Below are 27652 nucleotides of genomic sequence, written 5' to 3'. Positions count from 1 at the left end.
AAATGATCACAATGGCAACTGTTTCCTCTGCCCTACAAACATACTGCCAAAAAAGAGGCTGTGGTTTAGGGAGAGGAGGGGTGTCCCAGAGCAATGCCAGTCTAGCCATCCTCCTTTTAGCTGAAGTGATGCATACCCACTCTGAATGTGCCGACTCATCCTCCTGTATTTGTAGAAACTCCACTTATTTGAATCTTCCAGCCTTTTCCAGGTTTGAATTCCCACCTGTTTGGGCATTGCACAGGCTCTTCACAGGTTTCTGCGGGGATCCCTCATGCAGAGTCAGCACTCAGAGTTTGCTGGTCAAATGATTCTGCCTCCAAGCCCAATCCCAGTTCTGTCATCCTTTTTTTTTCGACCTTCTTTAGGAAGGACAGTTCCCTGACCACAAAAAGACCCCAAGTTCTTGGTATGCAAAGGTATTTCATGATTCTCCCTTTGCTGTTTCAGCTCAAAGCACAGCTCTGAACTCCCCCCACAGACTCATGCCAAGGAAGACCCCACAGAAAGGTAGCATGGGACTACTGGAACCAGCAAAAAACCCCAAAAAATACCAGGGCAGCACGTGGAGCAGGCAAAGGATCGGCCTGCATTAGAAGGTTCCAGCCCAGCCTGTCCCCTGCTTGGTTAAAATCTAACTCCAGACAGTGACAAAAACATGAAAAGCCCAAATCCCAACAGACACCAAAGCAGCTCAAACGCTTGACCCACACTCTCCAATATTGGTTTTATCTTCAAAAAAGCCTGGACAATGGAGAGTCTCTTCAAGTAAATTCCATGTGCTTTAGACAGGGGGCTGCTGGTTTAACTTACACGTGTTCAGAAGCCCAGCTCTCACAGATTTCAAGGGACAAGCACACATGCACACACACATATACATAATCTGGCCCAGTATTACGATTAAACAAACAGCTAAATTCCTTTAAAACACAACTGTAAGCAGTTGTTCAGAACTTGACGAACTGAGGTGCACAAGGAGCCTTTGCGAAGCTGCACCTCTGAATTTAGGGTACATCACTATTTCTTCTCAACCACCTTGCAGCAAACCTTCCCCTCAGCAAGTGGAATTTTGGACCTGGCAGTCTATCACATGATCACACAGGCTTTTCTCTTTGTCATAAAATATTTGTTCCTTCTACCCAAGGCCTTTTTGCAGGAACTCCGATCCCAGTCCTGTCTGTCTCTCAAAGCAGCTGAGTGTTGAACCTGCAGCTGCATTCTTCTCCTGTGGCTGCTTTATCTCCTCTTCCAGACAGACTTTTATCTCCATGGATGCTGCTCTCGGTGAGGAGCTGTTTCTTCACAGACTGAGGTGTTCATATCCTCAAGGAGAGTTCTCAGTATGAGACTTGTTCCCTCCTGAATGAAGGATAATGCCATTTGTCAGGGCTGTACTTCAGCCACTCTCTCAGAAGAGCACACTCGTTTCCAGATTCACAGAAGAGCCGTCTCAGCCCCTTATGTGGCTGTGTGTGCATTCTGGAGATGGTTCCTTCCTAGCTGTACACAATAGACGTATCTCCTGCAGCCAAAACATTCATGATTCCTGTTTGTTGGTGTTTTGTGTGCCCTGGCAGGGTCCTGGCAGCTGAACCCCTGCTGGAAGCCCCAATTCCCTGAGCTGCACTGACCCTGGAGTAGCCCCAACACCCAGCAAATGCTCACCAATGTTGGTTTTATCTTCCATAAATCCTGGATGATGGAGAGTGTTCAAGTGAATTCCATGTTCTGTATCCAAAGGATAAGCTCGTAGAATCACAGAACCCCAGGCTGGTTTGGGTTAGAAGGGACCTTAAAGCCCATCCAGTTCCACCCCCTGACATGGCAGGGACACCTTCCATTGTCTCAGGATGCTCCAAGCCCTGTCCAACCTGACCTTGGACACTTCCAGGGATCCAGGGGCAGCCACAGCTGCTCTGGGCAACCTGTGCCAGGGCCTCCCCACCCTCTCAGCCAAGAATCTCTTCCCAATATCCCATCTATCCCTGCCCTCTGGGAGCGTGAAGCCATTTCCCCCTTGTCCTGTCCCTCCAGGCCCTCGTCCCAGTCCCTCTCCAGCTCTCCTGGAGCCCCTTCAGGCTCTGGCAGGGGCTCTGAGGTCTCCCTGGAGCCTTCTCCTCTCCAGATTGAACACTCCCAGCCCTCTCAGCCTGGCTCCACAGCAGAGTGGCTACGCCCCTTGGAGCATCTTTGTAGCACCTAAATGGGTGGAATCAAAGCCCTGTCCCTTCCTTGGGGGAGTTATTGGTGCTGTGTGACCACTGGGCTGTTCTGATGCTCCTGGGGTACGACACAACACAGGTACATCCCATGGATTGAGGGTGGCACAACGGTCAATCTCAGGATCTTGGCACATGGTACAGGCAGGCTTTAAACCAACGTTTTCAGCCTCAAATCCACAGGTAGGGTTACTTAATTTCATTTTTGTCCTGTTTTATGATTAAACTAATGTAGAAGCCATAAACTATTCTTATTAAATAAAGAATTAGGATCTGAACAATCCAGGGAGGTTTGATATACTCGGTTGCTACATTATAAAAATAAATAAAATTTTTAAAAAAAGCAGCAGAATGAGGTGAGAGAGACCTTTTTTCCAGTTTGGGCTTAGCCTTTGGAAATCTGGGGTGCACAGAAGGAGGGGTGAAAAGGGCAGCTCATGCACCCCGACTCTGAGCATGTTCTGCCCTCGTCACCCTCCCTGAGGATGAGGAATGTGCAAAGGGCACCACAGCGGAGCCCACCCCAAAGTGAACTCTTTTCTCTCTTGTTTTTTTTAACAGAAGTCAGACCCTGATTTCATCAAGTCTGGGCATCCACATCACCTTTCACCCCTGGGATGAAACCCAAGGGCAGGGTCTGTGGCATGGCAAGCACTGTCACCTCTTCCAGCCTCCAGCCACTGTCCAGGGGTCACAGCTCCAGCAGGAAAAAGACACCAATTCTTCAGCAGTCCTGGGCTCACACAGGTCACACACAGACTGGGGGTTCCATTTCTTGAAAAATTTCATGCAACAATGTGGTCATTTCCAAAAAGTTGCACTCCAATTCTACTGCAGTCAATAATCCTGATAATAAATGCTGCTGTTGGGATGCCAGAAGTCTTCTCTGACCCCCCGAGCCCCCAGACTGACAATGGTTGGTCCTGTATGGAATCACCATGCTGAACTTAACTGCATCCCATTTCCTCCGGCACTTTTTGATAAACAGCCATTTCTTCAATGGAAAAAAAAAATAAAGGGGACTCAGAGAAACATCTGTAATGATTCAGCTACATCGGACACTGTGCCAGCTCCATTTCCAGCTCCTGCTCCAGTTTGTCTGCCTGTCCCCTCTGAAAGGAAGTTATTACAGAGCAGTGTTTTTCCTCAGCTCAGACTGTTATCTCAGCATTGGGCTGAGATTCTTCCAAGCAAAAAGAGGAAAAAAAAAAAACCAAACTACTCTTTCTCAAAGCATCCTTTTGGCACTTAAGTAAAAAGGACCAGTTATACCATGGAAGCATAGACAAACTCATGTACACAGGCTCAAGGCTCTCCCCCACCCCAGCGCTTTCAGACACATCACTTGGGCCAGGCTGAAGATTCCTTTAACAGTGAAAAATTAATGTTTAAAAAAACCCCAACTAACCAAACCCGTGTGGGACCAATTTCCTGCACAGTTCTGATCCCACCCACAGACCCTCCATGCCACCATCAGCCACAGATGCTCCAAGGCTCTGCCCTACCCCGGTGACTCTGCGCACTTCTGCCCATAGGAAAAGAGGTAAAACCAGCAGGGAGAAACCTCACCAGCAAACTCCTTCTGGTGACGAGTGGAGGGAACACCAAGCCCACCACGGTTCTGGGGAGGACAAACTGTCACGGAGAGTGCTCTCCCTGAGACAAAGATGTCCAGGCCTCCCATCTCCCTGGGCTCCAGAAGTTCCACCTGTGGCAGGCCTTGGAGGCACATCCCTGTCGGTGGGCCACTTCCAGCTGTGTCCAGCAGCTGGAGAGTGATTGCTCTCCAAGGGATTTCGGGTGCAGCCCCGTGTGGGAAGTGCCACGAGGGCCTGAGCACTCAAGCTGTGCTGCTCAGAGCTCCAGTCTCTACTGGCAGCACCGTGGTGCCACACCTGCAGTGCCCCAGCTACAGGCCCGGAAAAGCCTTTGGGAGAACCAGAAATCTCCTCATTCCTCAGGCTTCTGGGCTAAAGGCAGGCGGAGGCAGCTGAAGGGAGTCCACCCAGAGGCAGAGCAGAGCTTCCTGTGGCCACCAGCCCAGGCAGTGAGGGAAGGTCTTTCCTTTGTTGCAGCTGGGCAGGGCTGGCAGGAGAAGCTGCCCCACACCTTGGGGAACCCCCCATTCCTGCCCCTACCAAACCCCAAACCGTACCTTCAATTCTTCATGCACTCAACCTGCAAATAATTTCACCTCTGGAAAAGCTTTGCAAAAATCTTGGAAAAGCTTTTTTTTTTTCTTTTTGGTATAACATTTTGACTTCCCTCCTCCTTCCAAACCTGAACAGACAAGAACTACCACACCTTCTGCACTGCATCTTTGGAAAGTGAGTATTTCCTGACTCTGAGAACCCAGTGATACAGTGTGGATTCAGAAGGAAATAAAACTGCATTTCAAACTCTCTAAAAAACAACAACATTTAATTTTATAACATAACCAGGGGTTTATTCCACAATATAAACTGCAACATTTGATACAAGCTACCCAAAAAAGGAGAAAGCCAAAATACAGCTGTGGCAATTACTTTACAGATTTTTTTTCCTGTCTTCTACATCACAGGGCCCTCAGTGACACTAGGATCTAACATTTGCTGTCTGTACATCAACCAATGCTAGAAGCAACACGCTGTTCAGTTGTCATTCCAGTCACTGAAACCAGACATAGAAGTTATTGCTCAGATAAATAAACCTAGTCTACGAAAAACAAAGTGGAAAAAAACTAAAGTCTCCAAAGAGTTAACAGAGTAAACAGGGATTTCCTCAAAAGAGGATTATTGGAAAATTCATGGTGCAGGGGTTTGTTTGTTTGTTTGTTTTTGCACCCAAACCAAGCTGAATTAAATACGCCGGTAAATCCCAGAGGTAACTGAATGCTGTACAATAAAGGTGCGTGTGTCAAATGCCTTCCCAATCGGTGGAAACCCCTGCAAACAGTCAGCATCTCAAACCTCAACAACCACAAACAGATCAAGGGAAAATACAAAAGTGTCAAAAATTGTTTTGAGTTCTGGAAAATGATCCCATAAGGATAGGAGTAGCACCATTTGCAATCTGGTTCTTAAACCAGCCCCTGTGGCTTAACTGGAAAACTGGGAACCTTCTTTACTCGAGTCCTGAAGGGTTTATGGGGGTTTTACTTCCTGTACTGGGCGTCCTTCCCAGCGCAGCTGGCGCAGATGTAATCCTCCTTCTCTGCCATCTCCGGGGAGATGCCCACACACACCTGGTGGAACCACTGGTTGCAGCTGCCATCGCACTGGACCCAGTCCACCTGGTGAAGAGCAGACACAGGGGTCAGAGCAGGGCCGGGCAAGCTCCCCGCACTTGTGGGTCATCCCGGGGCTCCTGGTCTATTTACATGAGAAATGTCCTGTTCCACAGCTGGCTGCTGCTGGATATTCACCGTGCTCCCTGCTCTCCCCACTGTGGGCAGGGCACACCCTCCCTTATCTCCCCATTGCTCTGCCACCTATCAGAGACTCAACTCTCTCTTCTCCACTTCCAGCATGGATGGGCCTGAGCAGAGCCCCGGGCACTGCCCCCACCCGCAGAGCCCATCCACACCTGTATCCCAAGCCATGGACACAGAGTCTGCACGGCCCCACCTGCCCCCTCCCACGGCGTGCAGATGTTCTGATGCCACACAGCTGCCCCAGGGCAGGTGGGGTCGGTCCTGCCCACCCCAGCTGCAGGGACACCGGCCCAGGGTTGGCCAGGGCCTCCCACTCTCCTCATGAACTGCCTTCCTGCAGTCAAACAGTCCCAGGGCAGCTCCCTGTCCCAGATCCCAGCACTCGGAACGCCACAGTGGGTCTGCCCCTCCTGACCTCATCGCCCTCGGGCTGGAGGCAGTTCACAGCTGGGCAGATGGCATCCTCATCCTCAGAGTCCTCCTGCTCCGAGAACGACGCGTCTGAGGGCAGCAAGTGGCTGTCGCTGGAACGCTGCAGCTCCAGGAGCCGCTCCCGCTCTCTCTCCAGTTTGTTACTGCACAGATCCTTTGAGTGATTCAGTTTCAGTTTCTTCTTTTTGGGTGTTCTCATCTTTTTTACTCTTGCTCTCTTCTCACCACAGAAGCTCTCTCTCTCAAAACGCCGCTTCAGTTTTCTCTCCATGTAACTAATCCCATCCTTTTTCCCTCGGCAACACTCGTTCTATGGGAAAGACATTTTGGCAAGGTTGGAAGTATGCAGCTAACACCCATTATCCTGTTATCCATACCATGACTTTAGGAAAAGGTTTAAGTACAAGTGCAGTGTTTGACAGTGCTGCATTTTCAGCAGCACGAGGCGTGTAAGAGGAGCCAAGGGCAGGGTCAGGCCCCAGGGACAGAACTCAGAGAGAAAACCATCCTCATTTCCTGCCTCTGAGCCCACAGCTTCCACAGCAGCTCCCCTGGAAAGCCTTGACACAGGACAAGAATCAAGTGTTCAAAGCCAGGATGGGACTTGGAACAATCTGCTCTAGGGGAAGGTGTCCCTGCCCATGGCAAGGGGTGGAACAAAATGAGCTTTAAGATCCCTTCCAACCCAAACCAGTTTGGGATTCTGCAATTCTATGAAACCAGGACAGATGTATTTAAAGTACAGAGACTGACCATAAACACACATCTAAATTTCAAAAAGGAATTAGTCCACAAATTGTACTCAATATTTTCTAACTAATTTCTTATCGACTTCTTGATTCCTTTTGCACAAGGAAAATGTATTTTCATGGAAGTGCAGCCACGCACACAAACCCCTGTAAAACCCGAGGGCTGAGGCAGAGCCCTTCCCCAGGGTGCTCCAGCTCAGTGCTGCTGTTGGACACTTGCCTTCTCACTCGTGGCTGCGCTGGGTGACCTCTGCTCTGGCTGCAGGGCAGGGCTCTGCTTCGTGAACAGGGCCTGGTACAGCTCCTGGATCTCGGGCAAAGAAACCTGCAGCAGCTGGGCTTCCATCATCAGCTCATCCAGCTCAGTGCTAATGACTAGTGTGAAAGACAAGGAGACACAGCAGGAATTCTTCAGTGACAAGAACTGCACAGATAATGAAAAAACTCTGGTAGCACAACAAAAAATGGTGAAAGACTTTTAATCTGCAACTGAATGAGTTAGTTCTTATCTGCTCCCTCTTGACTGCTCATTTTTAACAGCAGGGTTAAAAGGAAAGGCAAAGGCTTGCACAGAAGTTCCTGCACTGTGGCTCAGCACCCTGCCTCGCTCCCATTCCCGGCTGGTTCAAGGATAAGACATTGCCATCATTCCTGGCAAATTCTCCAGCTTCGGGAGCTACGGGAGTGTGACAATCCCCTCATTCCCGAATGAGTGGGCAAAATGAACAAACTGAGGGACATCTGTACAGGGAGCCATGAGAGGACAGGAAGGCAGGCTGAGAGGACGAGCCTGGGGACAAGGTCCTGCTCTACGGTCACTACCCATTGCTGCTAGCGGCTCCAAAGCTCACACGGGGCTCTGAAACAGTCCCAGCTGGGGAGGCCAAAATCTTTGTATAAATAACAGCTCATTAATACACTACAACTCAAATATGAAAAATAAACCTGGTGACACAAAGAACTGCTTTGTTTGATGTGAAAGGTAACATTCCACTGAAATGGCTTTTCCAACACTGGTATGGACTGAGCTGCACAGACACGAAGGTGAGTCTAGACTTGTGTCCCTGGAGCATTATGCATGAGGAGGGAAGAAATGATAAATAATTTCTGTCACAGTCATAACATGATGCAATTCACAGCTTGTCTGTTAGCCCAGCCCACCGAGTCCGAGGTGAGGATGTGAGCCTGTGCTGAGTGACCCCACCAGAGCAGCCCCACGGGGGCTGGGGCAGCTCCAGACTGACAGCTGGACAGCTGTGCTGCACAAAGCTCACATGGAGTCGTGTCCTGTGCATTAAGTATCCCACGGCTTCCAGCACCACACTCCTGCTGTTCCCATCCTCCTCCTACACTTCCCTCCCCTTTCCTTCCCCCTTCTGCCCCTCGGCTCAGCGGGGACACAGCCTGCGGGAGCTGTTCTTGTGGGAAGGGGCCAGCTCTCCTGATTTCTCATCCCAGTGTGCCACATCTCTTCATTACACATGGGAAATTTCTATCCTTGAGCAATGCACCCCTCTGCCAAAGCCGGACATAAAGCTCCAAAGTTGCTGAGAAGATGGAGAAAACAAGCACCAGTGCTGAGCAGTCACAGGCCTGCTCAGCCAGCTCCTGGTGACCAGGACACCCTTCCTGCCCCATCACACTCAGGAGATAAAAGGAAGGGGCAGGGGGAAACCCCCCAAACCAAAGTGAAGATTACAAACCATGAAGTGGGATGCAGTGCTGTCCTGTAGAGAATGGAGAATGCAAATACACGGTTCTGTTATCCCAGTCATGAGGCATGGAGAATGACATTGCTCCAATTGTCTGTGACACCTAGAAAACAAAATGCAGATGGTTTCACTAAACGTGGAGTTTGAAATGCAGAATAACTGTGACAGGACCAACACTTGTTTCTCTTACAGCTACTGAAATCTTCTATCTCACTGCCCTGGTCCTAAAGACAGCAGCAAACCAACAGGGACACACCAACAGCAAACCCTGCACCTCCTGACACTGCCACGGGCATCTCGCCAGGAATCTTCCACAACACCCTCTGCCTCACTAACCCAGGTGCCTGGGACCCTTGCAGAACAGGGCTCCCCTCAATTCCCACTGCTGCTCTCAAGGGCATTTTTCAAGCTCTCCCACATTCCTCACTTTAGCCAGTGTCAAAACAGCCCAACTCCAGTGGTTACTGAAGAGCTTCTTTTGGGGAAGTGAGTGGCGAACTAGCCCAGATGACAGGGAAAACAGAACTGGGACAGGACAGAACAGCCATGGTGAGACACTGGATTCACCAGAAAACCACCTCAAATCCACAGAGACTGAAGTTTGAGCTCACACCTGCACCGAGGTGTGCTGGGTCCCTGGCTCAGTGAGGCACTCAGGCAGAGGCACCTGGTAGATGCCCTTCCACTGAGCTTCCCAGGGACCTCTGTTTTGGGAAATGTAGTCACAGGGACCCGGACTAGCTCAGCCAGAAACATCCTGATTTGGAAGGTTTACTGACTTAAGGTCCGGACCCCTCAAAAATGGTTACACTGCTCTGGGTGGGAGGAACCTCACAGTTCCACACTGCGCTAATACCATCATGCAAATAAAACTAAACTCACTGTTTCAATTTCTGGCTGAAACATCAACTTCTGTTTCCAAAATCTTGGCCAGTTCTTTTCAGTTACACTAGCTGACCTAGCAAAATTATACTTTCAGACCTAAATGACCAGAACAATTCTCTTAAATACCTAAAGATATTTTGATTTCTATTATCTTGACTTGCCTGCTTGAAAAATTTGGTCCATGAGCCACTGGCACAGCTGGGTGAATGAGAAGGAGCTGCAACACCCCATCAGGCATGTGTGGCATGGTTTGTTTTAACATAAGTGAGCACGAAAACAGAAACACAGCCTAACTGTAACTGGACTGGACTAGCAAAACTAAGGTGTTTCAAAATGTAAAAGCAACAGAGTACGTTGCATTTTGGGGTGTTTCATGTTGTTTACACAGCACAGAGCTTTGATTTCTGACACTTTTCTGCATTTGTTATCTCATGACAATTCTTTACCTCCTTTCCTTCTTTATGCTTTTTGTGCTTTTAGCTGAAAGATCTTAACCAAAAAAAGACAAAACTCCCTCACTACCCCACCTGAAACAGCTGCTGTGGCTAAACCCAGCAATATGAGCAGAATATCCAGCTTGGGAGGTCTAGTGGAAGTGAGGAGAGGCAGCAAAGGATGAAGACACTTGTTGAAAACAACCTTGTCTGAGAACCAAGCTGGTAATGCACAGGACAGTTTGTGCCTCTGTCAGTACTTCTCAACACTAAGAACCCTGTTTGAACACTTGTAGGAGCAGAATATAAAGCCTAACTGAATAGTGAGGCCTCCTGAAACAATAACTCAGCAGCTCTTTCATTAGTGGTGTCACAGCCTGCTGTGTCACAGAACACAGAAGCTGGGAGAGGGGAAAACAGGTTCTTTGGGAGGAATTGTTCCTGGACTTCAGCACAAGGGAACAGAAGCTGCTGCTGGGGCACACACACATCCTGGCTAAGGGGCACAGAAGGATCCGGGTCCTGACAGCTATAAAGCAGGAACAAACCCTCTGCCTCGCTGGGATTTGTAGGGAGCTACAGCAGACCCAAACCCAGAGCAGTGTCACCCCGTCCTTGCCGACCCTGCGCCCCCAGCGCCAGGAAGCCCAGCCCCAGCCCAGCCTCACCTTGTTTGTCTCTGGCAGCTGGCCCGTCAAGCCTTGCCACCTGCTGTACAGTAATCCTGAGCCAACTTTGTCGTGGATGCGTTTTAGATTCCCTGAATACAACATTTGTTGTGCTCTGTGCTGCCAGTTCACAGTTCTCTCGATCATGTAGCGCAGGGCGTCCCCCTCGGGCAGCCGGACGCGGATGCGCTGCAGGGACGCCAGCAGCGGCAGGATCTTCTCCAGGGGCGGCTTCTCGGAGCGGTGACAGTGCGGGCACAGCCACACGCGCGGCCCCGGCGCGGCGCCGGGCGCCGGGACGCAGCTGATGTGGAAGAAGCCCCTGCAGAGCTCACACTGGATCATGGGAGCAGCCGGCTCCTTCTGGCACAGACACACCTTGAGCTCGGCGTCCTCCTCGCTCGACAGCACCTTCACCTCGTTCGCTGCTCGCAGGGCACGCAGAGCCTCCATCTCCCTCAGCCGGGCTTCCCCCAGCGTGGCCATCTGAAAGAGAGTCAAAGGATGGCACCTCCAAGGGAACACTGCTCCTTACAAACACGGGGCCCTCTGCTCCGTCACCCTGCGGACACGCCGGTCTTCAGGGCTTTAAACGCTGGAATGAAGCAAGGATGGGAATGTGCAGTGGGGCAGCAAATGGGATTGGAGGAGCACATGCGGGGACGTGCAGTGGTGTGACTTCAATTCCCTTCTGTTTTCTCATGAGGCCCTGAGAGAAAAAGCTTAACCCTTTGTAAAAAAAATAGCTCCTAAGCCCTTCTCTGTTCCAGGCTTTTGTGTTTTGTACTACAAAAACATGGTCTGCCTTCAAAGCAGCTCAGATCCCAAAGAAGTGCAAGTTTGGAGTGCAGACACTGCTCTGGGACTGTGTCTCTCAACAGTCTGACTCTGGATACTCAGAAAAGCTTCCTGGGCAGTTTTCACAAATGCAAATGTACCTCTGACCCTCACTTTGTACACGCTGCCCAGTGCTCAGGGCCATGCCCTGACCTATGAACTTGCTCTGGTGATTGGCAAAGTTCAGGTGTACCCTGGATGTGCTGCTCTCCTTCTCTGCAGATGCGCACGATCCTTTTTTCAGGAATCTTTAGCACTAGCTCCTATAAAGACGGCAATATATTTCAGTTCCATAAAGGCTGTTCAAACCAGCTGCAACGAATTCATTCTATGCATTTTATAATGTATATAAACATACCAAAGAGGGTTTGTAAATACATACAAAGTGGTTATTTCTCACAGCATGGCTTTCAAGCGTAATTCCTGGACTAAAATCATCTCTGGAAAAATGAGACAGCTGTGTCCATCCTGGGCAGACATGGGACTGGGGCACAGCACATTCTGATGTGCACACAGGTGCTGAGTTGGGAGTGTGGGAAGGTTCTGGTTCCCCTCGTATGAATGATTTCCCTCTCCTGGGTGCAGCCTCTGGGAGTGCCCTGGGTCTCCTTAGCCAGGAGTGCTGGAGTCACAGAGGGCTGAGTGTCACCCAGGGCACAGCCTGTCCCCTCAGTGCCACAACAGGGACACTGCTCCAGCTCTGAGGTTCAGACAAGAGAGGCCAACACCAAAGCACTCAAAGTACAAGTTTCAAGTAGTTGTCACAGATTAAAACTTAAATGTCCCACATCAAATCACATTCAAGCCCCACTCAATGAGCCCCTACTGCATCTCATTAGCCACAGGACATCGTGACCCAGCCCAGGCAGAGGCTCTACACTAGGTCAGCTGGAATGAAGCCCTTCCCCACCAGCAACTGAGTCTGCTCCGCCCAGAGCAGTGCTTCAGTGACTCCATAACACATGAGGTTTTCTTTAATTATTTAGAGTGTTTGTTTTAATTATAAATGGTACTGGATTATTGTATTCTTTGAAAAGAACAGACTTGGGTAAACCCTATCCCACTTCTAATAAGGTATGGTAGGGGAAAACAGGTCTCCAATTTTTGTTTTCCTGTGCTTTGTTCAGCTACGGACACTGCCTAGCAAACTGTGAGGCTGCTTAATGCGCAAAGCAACACATGTTGTTTCCACTGAAAGCAATTTTGGGAAGTCTGAAGCAAACACAGAAAAGTGCAGCCCCAGAAGTCCTGCAGAGCAGCACAGAAAGAACAGGGTGGAAGCCACACTCCTGCACAGGAGGCAAACAGAAACAAGGATTCAAGGAACTCAGAAGAAATTCCAGTTAGGAAAGCTCTGATCACATACCGCGGATGCAGTGTCCTTGCTTTCAGAGAGTGCTCGCTCCAGGTCACTCAGCGTCTCCAGCTTACTGCTTTTCTTCTTGCCACTTGGCACTGGCTCCTTCAGCTTCTTCTGCTTCCTCTTCAGGCTGAGCATCCCGATGTCACACCAGGGGCACAACACCTGAGGGACAGAACAGCAGTGTCCCACCTGCAGCAGCGTTACACCTGCACTGTTCCTAACGCACCTTCCTGCCTGGATGCTGCCACAGGCAAGTGGTGAGAACTAGGGCTCCTGCAGCTATTCCATCAAAGTTCTGAGGGATTAGGGTACGATTATCTGGAAGGTAGGGAGAGCTGGAAAGTTGGAACTTCAGTTTTGTAAAATGGCCAGACCCAAACAACCCTTGTGTTTCTCCCAGGGTTGCTGGGAGAGGGACAGCCAGTAGGCTGAACAGCCTCCATGGGACTGAAACTGCAAACCCTGGGAAAGAGCAGAGGTTCCAGGGGCTGCCCTACATTCCTGTCTGCCCCCGGACAGGAGGGGGCTCAGAGGACCTCAGTGCTGGGCAGAGTGTACATTGCTCAAGGACTGCAGGTGTGACACAGCACACCTGATCCTGAGGAGGATGGAGCAGGTAGGAACCTGCTCGCCTGCAGCTCGGCCTGATGCACTAGAGTTAATCCAGCGCCACAGATTTGTCAGTATTCCCATGTTCATATGGAAAATGTTAGACACTGGCACTGCCTGCTCTTGTTAGCCACTGATTAAGAATAGAGAAAACATAGCGAAATCTTAAGCATTTTAGAAGTTTAAAACTATTATTAGAAGCATAGGTCACTAACAAAAGTTGTTACTAAGATAGTTCATGTCATCCTAAAGCAATTCTGCAAATATGGTTAATATTTACTGCTCCTTGCTGGGCGCACACTGAGTCCCTGTGCATGACTGACCGGGCTGATCCGCAGCCCAGGCCTCTCACCTCCAGCAGGGAATACGGAGAGTTCTCGCACAGGAACGTGTTTGCTGCACACTCCTTCCACGCCTGCACTTCGGCCACCAGGGCCTCCAGCCTGGGTAGGTAATCCAGGTGCACTGGGATGGACCGACCTCTGGTGACAAGCTCCGCCAGCGTGTCCAGCACGGGCACACGGCCCCCAGCCTGCCGGGTGGGAAATGAGGAGATGCTGGATGCACCCACGACACAGCACTGCCCAAGACACAGCAAGTGCTCAAGAAATTCAGGGCAGAACTTGTACAAATGAATTCAATGCTCAGACAGCTCAGTGACCTGCGCTATCAGTCCAACATTTGTGCTGCTCGTGTACTTAGTCATTGGCTACCAGACAAAACAACACATTTGGAGGCTGGGGAGCAAGAATATACTTGCCAAATGACCCTTGAAAAAGAAAACGGAACAAAACCAGAGACTGCCAACAATATAAGCAGCCTCCCAGTCTCACACTGCATTCACAGCAGAAAATCAAAATAATTCTGAAATCATATAATCGTAGAGATATTAACATGGAAAAAAGATCTCCAAGACCAATTTCAGCCATTAACCCAGCATTGCCAAAGCCATCACTAAACCATGTCCCCAAGTGTCACATCCACAAACCTTTCAGATCACTCCAGGGATGGTGACTCTACCCTGGGCAGGGTGTGCCACTCCTTTCAGTGAAGAAATTTTCCCCAACATCCAACCTAAACCTCCCCAGATGCAACTTGCAGTTTCCTCTCATTCCATCCCTTGTTCCCCAGGAAAAAACTCTGATTCCCCTGGCTCCAGCCTCCTTTCAGGCACTGTAGGGAGCTACAGCACCACAAGACAAGTTTAACCAGGCTGTTCCAGGCCAAGAGTGAGAATCACCTCCAGTATCCCGTGTGCCACTCAGGAGCAAGCTCCGGCTATTCCCTTGGCACCCCACGCTTCAGGCAATGCAGGTACCACACACCCAGGAGTAAAGCAGCCCAAGAGGTAATTCCAGAGGTAATTTCTAGAACAGGCAGTTGATGTGGGACTGGAGAACTACTCACCAAAACAACCCCAACACCTCTAGCAACTTCAAAGTCCTGATGCCAAGAACTTCCTGCAAGTCACAGTGACTGCAGGCATTTAACAAAACCTTCACAGAACCGAAGTGAAAATTCTTGGCACAGATACAACAAGTTTTCCCATATTCAGGAGGTAGAATGTCAGAGTCCAGACCAAGAAATTAGCAAACGCCAAGAAAAAAAAAAAATCACTCAAGTTCTTTCAAGAGAGCCCTCAAATGGGAGTTAGTATTACATGGATTTTATTCCTTCAAAATATTTAAATCCAGGAAAATTATTTTTTTTAAATAAAAGCTCAACATCCAATTTAGGCCAGAGGGGCCTGAACATACTCCTAAGTTAGATTAGAGCTCACTTTATAGAAAAAAAAATGAGGACAAATGAAAATATTTGGCAATTTATACCAATGTGAAATCAGGGCTATCACAGTGCCACCCTGGTCCAGTCTGGGCAGTCCCACTGACCCCTGACCTGAACATTGCAAGGAGCTACTTCTGTATCACCACTCTGTACCTCAGTGCAGTACACAAAAATGTGATTAATAGGGAGTTGTTACTGAGCAACTGTGCAAAAGTGACCTTAAGTTGAAGTTCCATAATGCAGTAACCTTTTAACTTTAGATTTTTGGTAATAGCTGTTTTCTGGATTTTATTGCAGGCAGTTAGTTGCAAAGGTGAAGGAATACAGATCAGAAACAGAAGCAAGAGTCAGGGCAGTGAGTGTAGCTGCTCCATGGCTGAGATAACCAATGTCCCAGAGCAGGCGCTCCGAATCAGCGCCATGCACGGGGTGTGAGGCGGCTCTGGCGGCAAGGGCAGGGTCACTGCCCCTTCCCAGCAGCCAGGCTCACGTACCTGCAGAGCCTCCACCTCCTGCAGCCAGTCCTTGGCCTTCTGCACCGCATCCTTCAGCGCTGCTCCATTCGGCAGGTAGGCTGGGATCTCCTCCAGTTCCTTCACTGCTGCTGCCAGGCTGCTCAGGGACTGCCGGGGCCTGGGGGAACACAACAGCCCAGATGTGAGATGCTGCTGATGGGAGGGCTCTTCCCCTCACCTGGGTTATTAAAATCAGAGTGCCACACCAACTGATGGATGCCACATTCAGTACTGGCTGCACCCAGCAGAGCTGGGGCGTCAGGAGCAGGGGAGGTTTAGAAATGTCTGTTTGCTTACTCTAGACTCCTACTAGAAATATTCTCACATTTGGACTTAAGGAAGATTTACCTTTTATTAACTTTTTGATGACAAACGCCCACCAAACCCCAGACCAGCACCAGCTGAGGGAGTCTGCATTAGAAGGTTAAACCCCTGAAATTGGCTTTTCTGTATTTCCCAGTTTGATTCTGAGGTTTTAGAGGGATACAAACACAACACAGCTCCCTATCAAATGTTAAACCCAAGCTTAGTCAGTAATGTGCTATATGAAGTTGTCTTAAAACACTGTGGTGAGTAGTGGGTAAGAAATGTTCCAATACTCCAAGTACAACAAAATTTAAAAAGAGGAAGGAATCTTGAGAGAAGAAACCTGGCACATATGTTTGTGCCACGTTCCTATTTTTTAACTACACTGTGCTGTCCCCTGTTTTACTTTATAAATCAGAAGGTAAAAACCACAAGAAAACCTTCTAAGTGAGGATGTATTTGGCTTATTTCCTTCTTCCCTGCACCAATTAATCTGGAAAAATCTCCTCCTTGTTAGTTAGAAATGGTCCAACATGGACCTCTATGGACTATGAAGTTTTACCTGCTGGTGGTACCTATCTGAGCTTGATCTGAACATGTGTCCTCCATCCTGAAACTGGGGAGAGGGAAAGGTGGAAAAGAAGGAAGAGGCATCTTAAACCCCTTCCCTGCGGCACAAGGAAAATTTTCACAAGATGGTTGAGCAACACAAACGCTGCAAGGCAACCCTGACACCTGAAACTGCTCCATCCCTCATTCCCCTCCTCCAACCCCGTCCATTCTGGCTGGCACAAGCTTTGCCCTCATGCTGGGAACTGGACGAACAAAGGAGAGCCGTTCCTGGACTCAGGGCACTTCCATCTGAAACAACCCATGGAACTACAAAAGGCAACACTGAGCTTTAGCTGTACCTGGCCTTTATCAGGTTCCTGGCTTTGTCATCCCAGTGCTCGGACACGGTGAGGAGCTCCTGCAGCTTCGCCATCGCCTTCTCAACCGCCGGGTAGGGCGCGAGCCCCACCCCGGAGTCTATGAGGCGCCTCATGTCATCCAGAGTGAGGGAGCTCTGCTCTGAGCAGGCCAGCTGCACGTCCTCCAGCCAGCGCGCCTGCTCCAGGCGCGTCCGCAGCTCTGGCAGCTGCGGCAGGTCCACATCGAAGTCAAAGCTGACATCCAGCAGCTCCTGCAGCTCTGCAGCACTGGGCATCTCTTCAGAAAGGAGCTTTTGGCTTTGCTGTTGGAAAGCCTCCACACGGTCAAGGAGATCCTGAAATACACAAATGCAACAATAAATCAGACAAAAGTCCTCTGCCAAAGTCCCTTGACCATGGAAGTGGCAAAGTTAGCTGTTGCATTTCTCTGGGGAATGGTTTTTTCCCCCCAAGACCCCTAATGCCTGTAACCATATGGTTTGACCTTTCCTTCCTTTCTTGACCTAACTGGCTGAGTGCCAGCCATCCTCCCTGAGTGAGACTAGATAAGACCCCTGTACTTCCTTGTTCTTCCTACTGCCCCCTGGAACCCTCTGAGAATAAATGCCTTGGAATAATCCTAGAGTAAGAGCCTGTTTTGGAACCCTTTGTCCTGTCCCTCTGAGATATCCCTCCAAAGCCTCTCAAGAGCTAGTCCCAGGGAGGGGCTGTGGGGGGATATTTACAGTTAACCATGGAAGCACAGGGTTGACAGTGGGAGCACAGGCTCCTGGCAAACTCCCGCTGCAATGCACACAGTGCACATGGCAAATTACCCCGAGGGCTGAAACACTACAACAGTGTCTTCAACACACAGTGTTGCCAGCACCTCCTCATATGTAACATGGCCACAAGCGTGGGTATCCCAGAACAAGGCAATCCCAGTCCCAGAGGTGTCAGAAAGAGGTCTTGGAAGAACAGAAAGGATGTGAAGGGAAATTGAGCGTTCCATGGGTGCTGCAGTCTGGCTCTGTTTTGGAATGGTTTGGGCAGCTGAGGAACAGCAAGGTGAGGATTATGAAGGTTTTGTAAAACACTGGGAAGGGCCCAGAGGTTATGGGGTTCATTTCTGCTGCACTGCTAAGGCTTTTGAGCTGCACCCCATAGTCCCAGTGAGCCACAGGCATTTTACTCCCTCATGCAGGGCAACACCTTCTCTCCCTCCACGCACTCAGCAGCTCATTACCCCAAAAGGTATTTCTGGGGCTGTTTCACTTTCCCCAGGATAAAGGACAGTCATCCAGAGCAATCCCACAGTGAAGGCTGGGATTATTCTGCATGGAGCAACCTGCCCAGTACTCCCAGTACTGCCTGAAATGCCGTTTCTGCAGGAAGTTCTTCCCTCACAGCTGACACCTTGGCATTTTGCCAGCGAGGCCGTTTCCCAGGGTGGGCAACCTCCCCCAGCATGGAATAAAACATTTTTAAGAGACAGACTGAACTGTGAATCCATCTCCATTGGTCATTTATATTAACAGCCTAAATTGCACAATGACATATAATTGAGGCTTGCTGAGGATGATACAAAGGAACACTCTGACCATATGTGTTTGTTATTTCCCTGTTCAGGAATGCCAGATGGAGAGGAACTGTTTGCATGTCTGGCATTTCCAAAATTCTGCTTTTCAACCAGCAAGAAAACTTCACAGCTTCAGTGCTATAAACAAATAACTGTAAATAGGACTGCATCAAATCTGATCCACACACTGCAGGGCAGATAAAGCTTCCAAAACAGCAGTCATAGCTGAGTTGAACTCGTTTATTCCCATTCATTTACATGGCACCATCTAGTGTCTCGGTGTTGGGTGGATACTTGAGGGACAGTTCAAGAGCTGGACATGGCATCTTTTGGTTTCAAATGTCACGAATATGCAAAGCCCTTCTCCTTTAAGACAGGAATTGCAGTTGCACAGATTTTTTTTTTAATTGCCCTTCAGTGTGATATGGAACATTTTGGCAAATTCTGAAACAAGATTTTGAATTACTTTCAGTTTGCCTGAGCGCTCATCATCTGGGGAGCAGAGAACCAGCACAGCTGGTGGTCGTGGGATTCACAGTGATCTGATATCTGCCAAGCAGCAGGTTCTCTGCTAGAGAGAGGATTTGGCCAGCCTGGGCTGGGTTTGGCTGGAGTTATCTGTGGGATTTCCTGGAATGTGAGCTGAGAGCACAAAAAGGGATCTAATTACAAGACTGAGAAAGCTGATTCTGGATTAACAAAGAAGGTTAGAAGTGGTAAGAACGAGAGTGCTGTCCCTCAGAGCACTGGAGAGTTTGAATGCTCCCAGATTGGCCTGGCTTTACCCATAAGAGCAGACCAGATAATGGACCCCAAACTTTTAACCTGTATTTTCCCGGGTCATCCTGCTCCCTTCTCCTACAATCCTTCATACAACACGAATGGTTTGATCCGTGCAGTATAAAAACTCTGGTGACCACAAACAGCAGCATGTCAGAGCTCCTTTCTTCAGCATCCCATGTGCACAAGTCACCCCAGCCTGCCAATGCCCAGGTATTAACTCTTGGAGCAAACAGTGAGATAGGAGATGAATGCAGTGCAAACCCACCACTCTGTAAATGCTCCTGCTCCCTTCCCAAGGCTTTCCCAGGTTACCTTCAGCAGTGGTGTCTGGCTGAGGACACAGGGCAGGGCATAGAGCTGCCTCACGAAGAGCCGCAGCTCGTTCACCGTCAGCTGGTTCTGACACTTCCCTCCCCCGGAGCGGTACCTGCAACGACACCGTTCAGCTTTCTTGGTTATCACTGAAAAAAATAAAGATCAAAACACTGAACCTCAAGGTTAGGCTGGACAGGGCTTGGAACAACCTGGTCTAGTGGAAGGTGTCCCTGCAGGGAGTGGAACAAGATGAGCTTTAAGGTCCCTTCCCACCCAAACCATTCTGTGATTTTTTGATTCCCTGACATCTGCTTATGATTTCATGTCAGCCAGGCCTTCTTCAGGAACAGCAGAACATTCACAAGCATCCAAGCAGCCCAGGGCTAACACACATGGGAAACCTCAGTCTGCCACTGCAGAACAAGCTATCGTTGAAACACTCACAATAAATAGGATTCTGGAACAACTACTCAGCCTTGGAAGGGCACTGGTTATTATGGAATAAAATTAAGCAATTTTTTTCCAGAACACAAAGCAACTGTGGATAAACTATTCAGTTATGTTGCAGTAGCTATTGTAGTCAGCTCTGCCCATGCCAATGCCAAAAGAGAACAAATCCCAATTCTGAATGGGTTTTATATTGACAGGTTGTGTAGGCACTTCTGAAAAATCCTCTCTACACTGAAATCAGCGTTTTTATTTTTATCTAAAAGCTTTGTATCAAATGAGTGGCTTATAAGTGTTAACAAATTGCCCAAAATTAAAAGCCTCTCTAAACTCAAGCCAGTATTAATGAGGTCTGAGAACTCTGAACAGAAAAGGAAAGATATCCCTCACAATGCTGGCTCCAACTGAATCCACAGTGTGTTTTTACACAAAAGAGGAAAACAGCCCAGCAGGATATGCCAGCATGACTGGAATGTGAACACTATAAAATAAATTTTAATTTACCATTCTGTGTTAAAAATAGGTACTTTTAACAGAAGCTCAGGATCACATTGGGAGTTCCAAACCCCACAGTCAGCTGAACAATAAAATGATTCAAAGCCTCAGGTACAACACAGGTTTCTTTACAGGCTGCTCTGTTCTACTGGTTCTTGAGTAAGCTCCACAGTGTGTTCCAAGAAAAAGCACAAGTTTTTAATACATAAATATTTATGTACATATACACACACATATCTAAATGGCAAAGCTGTCACAAGATGTTTTGGAAAACCAAAAATAACACGAGCCTAAAAAAAACCATTGACAGAAGCCAAACCCATAACCATCCATGGCTATTAATCACAAGCACAAATTCTCAGAGACTCTAAGGAACAGAACAGTTTCAGGAGACCTGGAGAAGGAAGGGGATAGACAGGAAAAACGTGGCAGCAGGGCAGGAACACTGTTGACTTCCAGTGCCAGTAGAACAAGGGCCACACTGTGCTCCGGTGCTCCAGCCCCATTGAGATGTTCACAGAACATCTCCAAGCCAGCATCTGTGAGGGTTCAATCCCCCAGCACTGAGAGAACCAGAGGAAAAAGGGATGTAGAGCCCATTTGCATCTCTTCAGGTGCTGCAGAGGAACTGGTGAGCTCCTCTGCAGCGGGAGTCACAGGATTTACTATGATTTGTTACCTTCCGTCCTGGTCTTCTCCCCATGAACTGCTGTGTTTACTGTACTGGAGGAGATCCCCCAGTGTCACTGACTGCTGTCACTGACAGGGACGACCTTCCTACAGGAGACAAGGCTTCTGCAAGACTCTTCCTAACTTGGGATCAAACCTAAATGCTCAGTCCACAGTCGAAAGGTTGCCAAAAGCACAAACGAAATTTCAGGCAGAATCCACAATCCTTCCTAACCAACACCTGACATTGGGCCTGATGGGGCTTGTCAAGCATCCTGGAGATGTGAGCTTCAGGCACACGGATCTGCATGTGATGTAACATGTATTAAGACTTTAAGCAGATAATTCTCTTCTTTATATCTTCCTGCAAAAGTTGTGAGCATTCCCTACTTCAACCTTATAAGAAAAAAAAATAATCAAGTAACACGGGTTTTAAAACTCCTAAAAATTATGAAGACATGAAACTGGACTTTTCCCAGAAACATGACAAAAAAAGATCCAAGAATAAATTGTGAGAGAAGGGCTAAAACCACTTGTAGATCAAATAAGAATCTCAATGCAAGCACTGCCTTGACACTGTGTACAGCAGCAGCACGCGGTCAATTACTCATCACAGTCTGGGATGCTGCAGGAACTGGCAGGCCCAGCTGTGAGGAAGGCTGAGCGCCTCTCACGGCAACAAAAGAACAGACCTAGTCAAGGAGATGAAGACAAATATTGCTCCCAGCTCTTCCCAGGCCAAAGACAGGGACACATTCAGTGCAGGAAGGACCCATCTGGCACAGAGAAGCTGGGAGACTAAAACAAGCACCAGGGATGGGAAAACAGACTGGGGATGCCAGAAGAAGAGATGGCTCAACACCAAATGGAGGAGGAGATCAGAAGTGGACAAGTCCCTTGATGATGGTGCCTCAAATCTCTATGTTGGAAATTCCCTATCTGGCAGAAGTCATTCCTGTGGGAGTGCTGAATTTCTCATTCCCTGTTGCAGTATTTTTATGTTGCTGTGACAGAGGCTTCATCCTCCTGCGTGTGCAAGACAGCAAAAGTGAATTTTTATCAAGTTCCTACTACAAAGGCTTACAGAGGGAACAGGAAGGAAAACAAGAACCATATCTACGTGAGACAGCAGAACATTCCACCTCCAAAGTCCTTCCAAGCCAGTCTTCAAAGTACAGCAGGCGTGCAGGAGTGATGTGCTGCACGACCCCTGCTGAGGCAGGTGACAGGCAGGAACCACACATGTGCACTTCTACCATCACAAAAGGCAATTGCTCCAATAAACACGTTGCTCTAAGCAGCAGCAATGCATGAAAATTCTCCAAATGGGACAAATGACAGTCAATTTTTTCTGAAGTACTTCACCCTTAAGATTGGTGGACATGAGCCATACTGTTCTCCACATCCATAAACTCAACATTTTCTTAGAAACCGCCATCCTGCAAGGTTTGGTGTGCCTATGGTGAGTCTGGGTGCCCTAATCAATGGCTTTAAGCTGAAGGAGGGCAGAATTAGATGGGATACAGGGAAGGAATTGTTCCCTGTGACGGTGGGGAGGCTCTGGCACGGGTTGTCCAGAGAAGCTGCGGCTGCCCCATCCCTGGAAGTGTCCAAGGCCAGATTGGACGGGGCTTGGAGCAACGTGGGATAGTGGAAGGTATCCTTGCCCATGGCAGGGGGTGGAACTGGATGAGCTTTAAGGTCCCTTCCAACCCACACTAGTCTGGGATCTATGGGTGAAGAATGACACAACAGAAGATGGTAATTTGTGAATCCTGAGACAAAGGCTCTTACATCAATACAGGCACAACTAGGCTTGTGCAATGAGGAGGACTGGCCTGAGCCTTCTGTTCTGGCGCTTTTTGTCTAATTTCAAACATGGAGCACCAGCAGGACCAGACATGCAATTCATAAAGAACATTGCCCTACTTCAAATCCCTTGAGCAAATAACCTGCCTAAAAGATTCAGTGTAAAGAGCAGGTATTTTTTCAGAGCTCTCGTACAACATTCCCACCAGAAGCAGCTCAGGGAGTTAAGGCACTGTGTTCTTCCACAACACAGAGAGTAATGAATACGACGACACCTGCACTACGGACAGATTTACAGTGCCCACAGCACAAAGACACGGGGACTGTATCTTGCTGAGTGTCACTTTGTCTGGACATACCATACCATACCATTTTTTCTTTTCAGGGAAAGATGGAATGAATTTACATACTAACTGTCCAACACAGAGGAAGAAGAGATTTGAAAACTCAGGATGTTTAACTTATTACACGTAGTAAAGCTGAATCTCTCTGTCAAAGATGGCTCTGGCGAGGAAAGAAAGATTCTTTTAATTTTTAAGTCTTGCAGAGCACTTGCATCCATCACTGGTCACTGACATCCATCTCTGGAGCTCCAGTTTTGCTGCAGACAAGGAGTGACACTTACCTGGTCTGTCTCTTGCCATTCAACAGCTGCTGGGCCACCGAGGCACATTTGTCTGCATCCTGTGTCACCAGCCGGAGGTGTCGAAGCAGGTCATTGTCTGGGAACTTTTTCATTTCTGATTCTTCTATCAAAGCTTTAAAACTGATGAGACCTGTTGGGAAAGACACTAAGTTAAGAAGTCTCCCTTTGAGATGCATTTTCCATGGTAAGGCTAAGAAACACAACACATTAAATGTATTTCTATTTCTACTTCAGTTACACTTTGTGTCAAAGTGATCTACAGTCTTGTCACACAGAGACAGCTTAGCATCATTTCTGGGACTTGTAACAGCTAAAATATTTACTTAAAAACATGAAGTGATGAATGATTTCTTTTGATTGTCACATAAGAAAAAAGTTACTACAGTCCAGAAACTAAAAACTGAAAAAACAGTCCTTTTAAATGATGTGCTACAGGCAGTAGGTAAGATCCTCACTTTTTTTGTTGCTGATCTTTGCCTCCAGGGCCTCGTTGACGTTGGAAGCCCACTCGTTGTAGGACTCCGCGCGCATCTTGAGCGCGTTCATCATCGGGTACAGCTCCTCCAGGGTGTAGCGGTACCTGCGGGCAGCACACGACTCAAACCTCCAGCAACACTGCGGGCAGCAGGAGGGTGGAAGGAGGGGCACCAAGATGAGGACCCAGGTTGGACGGGGCTTGGAGCAACCCGGATCGCTGGGAGGTGTCCCTGCCCATGGCACGGATGGAATGAGATGAGCTTTAAGATCCCTTCCAGACCAAACCATTTGGTAATTCTAAGATGCGTTTGTCCATACAACAAAGAAATAAGCTTCTCTGCGCTCAGGGTTACACAATTAAGACCTTACAACCACACTGTGTTCCTTTTGAGATAATTTCCATGTTGTAATTTCTTCAAAAAGCAATTTCTATGGGACAGTTAAGGAATTGTGACACTGTCTTACAGCAAGTTACATTCACGTAGGATAAAAGATGTACTAAATAGCACAGGAAAGTTAACAACGGGAAGGAAAGCTCCAAAAAGCAAAACAATACTCCTTGGCAAGGACTGGATCTAAGGGACAATGACCTGGTTGCTATAAATAAAAAATGCAAACTAGCTTAGCCAGCAAATTTTGCCATTATAGAGCAAGAAGAGCTGAATGTTGAAGAGGCTTTGTGTGTGAGCACAAAACAGTCCCATTGTTGTGGGGGCACTGGATTTGCAAAGGACTGAAACACAAACAGAGACCAGCTCCACTGGCAGCAGAGATTACCAAACCACAGTATCTACACAGACAATACTATTTCCAGATCATGGTGTTAGCCTCAAGCTTACCCCAGTTTGTATTTGTAGGTGGGACAGGAGCAAAGGTCCTCAACGTGGTACAAGCACACCAACAGCCCAGGTTTGCAGGGACAATAAACTGCTGACATGAAGCAGGTGGTTTTACACTTCAGGCATTGTCGCTCATCATCAGGGAACAGCTCAAACGTCACCCTCTCCGAGTCAGTCACTCCCTGCAAGAGTGTGACATCAAAGACTAATGAAGAAGTGACTGTTACAAAGAGGAGGCTATTCAAAGCTAAAACATCACAAGGTAAATTCATCAAAAGAATAATGGAGTTTAGATATGAAATATTCAACCCAGGTAGACAGAAATCTTGGTTAATGAAAAAATCAGCTTTTCTGACCAAATGACTGGAAGTACAAATATTACCTTATAAGTGACATTCTGAACAACATTAAAGGGCAGGTACTAAAATAAGGTGCATGATCAGTGATTCATTACCCAGGTGGTCCTCTGAAATCCACAACTTAAGAATGGACTGGGTACCTCTAAGCCTCTGACACCCCAGTACAAGAACCTGAATGTTCTCACATCACTGTTTCAACTGTTACTTCATTCATTATAATGAGTTCCATCCCTCTAAGTGTTCAAGGCCAGGTTGGATAGGGTTGGGAACAACCTGGTCTAGTGGAAAGCGTCCCTGCCCATGGCAGGGGATGGAACAAGGTGAACTTCAAAGTCTCTTCCCACCCAAACCACGATTTCCTACAACTCACCAGTTTATCAACCTTCTCACGCAACCTCTTCTCCTCTTCAATCATAACAGCCATGTCTTTCTGGACTGTAGATGCCACCACAACGTCCAGGACATCTGCTTTGGAAGCCATTTTACAGATCATCTCATCGTGGGAGAAGACGCAGTAGCGGTTGAGCAGGCGGTAATGCTCCACGCACTGCCGGCCCAGGGGCAGCTGCGGGGCAGACACGGCATCAGGGGGTGCACGTGGGAAATGACATCAAGGTACTCACACTACGTATGCTACTAACCAAAAACTGCCCTAAGGAAAGGCCAAGACAAATCCACCCAGCAACAATATTTCTACTTCAGAGTGTAAAACTAGAGAACTCAAGACCCCAAGCTGTGCACACCAGGAATGCTGATGGCTCTTTCCCAGTGGACTCTATGGGTATGAGCTGTGTAGCTGAGGGAGATGCCCTCTCTAGAGGCTGTAATTAAGGTTGTAATTTACTAACTCACTAAACCACAGTGGGCTCAGGAAGATCAAGGATAAAAATGTGCTGAGGCCAAGGGAGCATCATAAGGACAAGTACATAAGCCTGGCCTGTTTCCCCATCCCAGGCATGGGCAGGACACCCTGGGCCTCCTCCCTGCTGACATGAACTGTGCTGGCTCAGGGAGCACTGATGTCCCGAACTGGCTGCAGGCAGAGCACACCGCTCATCCTGAGCTGGGCAGGTCACTCAGCTCTATTTTACGGCCAGGCACACAGGGATGCTCAGAGTACAATGAGGTTATGTGTTGGGTCCAGTGTGAAACTCATGGAAGGACAAGAGGAAAAACCAAACCAAACCAAACCAGTTGACAAGTGAGCACACTCAAGTGCAGAAAGCTTTCTTGCAATATTAGTCATTTCCCTCTTCTAAGTAATGTTTTTTACATCTAGCAATGTTTTAGTTGGGCTACATTTACAAATAGCCAAGACCTTTTGGGAGGATAAAAATCACAAGAGAATTTGAAATACCAGAAGCTTCAAACAGTCTTTGTGAGATCAGACAGCACTGTGTGTCTGAGTCATTTGCTGTGAAGGTAAAATTACTTTTAACTTAGGAGCAACTGTCCTCCATTTGTGTTTATTTTTAAAAAGACAAAAAGATTTTATTCAATAACTCTTACCTCATAACTGTAATGTGTGCCCATCTCTGCTGGTTCAGTGAGCTGAGTGAGGCTTACTGGGAATGATACACTGCTCTGTAAACCTTCCATGTGAACTTGAGAACTTTCTGCTCTTTTCTCATTAAGGTGTTCTTCCCTAAAAACCTAGAGCACCTCTGCTACTTAAAAGGATGCTCTCACATGAGACGCAATTTTTATTTTTTTTCCCCACAAGAAGACTATCAATGTCTTTAACTGTTTTAAATGTGCTGAATGTATCAACTGACTTTATCACAGAAGCTAAAGCAGAAAAGATATTCAAGTTGGATTTGGTTTCCAGCTGCAGAAAGCACCTCTTAGAGAATTCCCAGTGCAATAAACTGAGCAATTTCATTCCAGCCTTTGATTTGAGATGGAATTTGGGGACACGAAATTGAGCAAACTCTAGTAGCACTGGTGTATCTCACTCATACCCCAGGCATGCACAGGACTGCTCTTCCCTCCTGCTGCAAAAGCTGCATGAGCCCTGATACATAATTGCAAACCAAACCTTCAGAACCAGAGGAAGCTCACAAGTTCAGTCCAAGTTCAGCAAACACCATGCAGCCAGTAACGGGCTCCTTCTGATCTGTGGCCTAGATTTGTGCATCAGCAATAAATCAAAGCTGTACATCCGCTAGGAACAGCTTTGGAACTGCTCACTTAGGGAAAAACCGGTTTGGAACGTACCCAGTCCACGGTGCAGAAGTTCACAGCTTCAGCAAAGTTGAAGCCCTGGTTGAAGCCGCTGTGGTAAGCTCTGGGAAAGGTGATCACAAACTCCCCAGCACACTGGTTGGTTCTGTACACCTGGGGGGACAGACAGGCCACTGTCAGCTCACACCCAAACACAGCTGGCAGTTGCAAGGA

General features: G+C 48.1%; 1 protein-coding gene across 1 annotated transcript in view; it reads right to left on the bottom strand.

Moving 5' to 3' along the window:
* Positions 1 to 4623: 4623 nt before the first annotated feature.
* Positions 4624 to 27652, bottom strand: part of KDM5B (lysine demethylase 5B) — a 55807-nt gene continuing 32778 nt past the window's right edge. Inside the window, exons 13-27 of the mRNA XM_066203753.1 lie at positions 27473 to 27592; positions 25626 to 25820; positions 24897 to 25078; positions 24036 to 24160; positions 23560 to 23710; positions 19512 to 19626; positions 16838 to 17193; positions 15600 to 15738; positions 13673 to 13852; positions 12715 to 12873; positions 10512 to 10997; positions 8516 to 8627; positions 7033 to 7187; positions 6047 to 6373; positions 4624 to 5490 (exon numbers count right to left, since the gene is read on the bottom strand). Of these exons, the coding sequence (XP_066059850.1) occupies positions 5353 to 5490; positions 6047 to 6373; positions 7033 to 7187; positions 8516 to 8627; positions 10512 to 10997; positions 12715 to 12873; positions 13673 to 13852; positions 15600 to 15738; positions 16838 to 17193; positions 19512 to 19626; positions 23560 to 23710; positions 24036 to 24160; positions 24897 to 25078; positions 25626 to 25820; positions 27473 to 27592 (2940 nt within the window). The 3' untranslated portion in view covers positions 4624 to 5352. The remainder of the gene's footprint in view (positions 5491 to 6046; positions 6374 to 7032; positions 7188 to 8515; positions 8628 to 10511; positions 10998 to 12714; positions 12874 to 13672; positions 13853 to 15599; positions 15739 to 16837; positions 17194 to 19511; positions 19627 to 23559; positions 23711 to 24035; positions 24161 to 24896; positions 25079 to 25625; positions 25821 to 27472; positions 27593 to 27652) is intronic.

This window comes from Chamaea fasciata, unplaced genomic scaffold (assembly GCF_029207755.1).
Source record: "Chamaea fasciata isolate MVZ Bird 193981 ecotype frontalis unplaced genomic scaffold, bChaFas1.0.hap1 SCAF_25, whole genome shotgun sequence".
NCBI classification, from domain to species: domain Eukaryota; kingdom Metazoa; phylum Chordata; class Aves; order Passeriformes; family Sylviidae; genus Chamaea; species Chamaea fasciata.
Note: the sequence above shows the minus strand (reverse complement) of the source record. Positions and strands in the feature narration are given on the sequence as shown.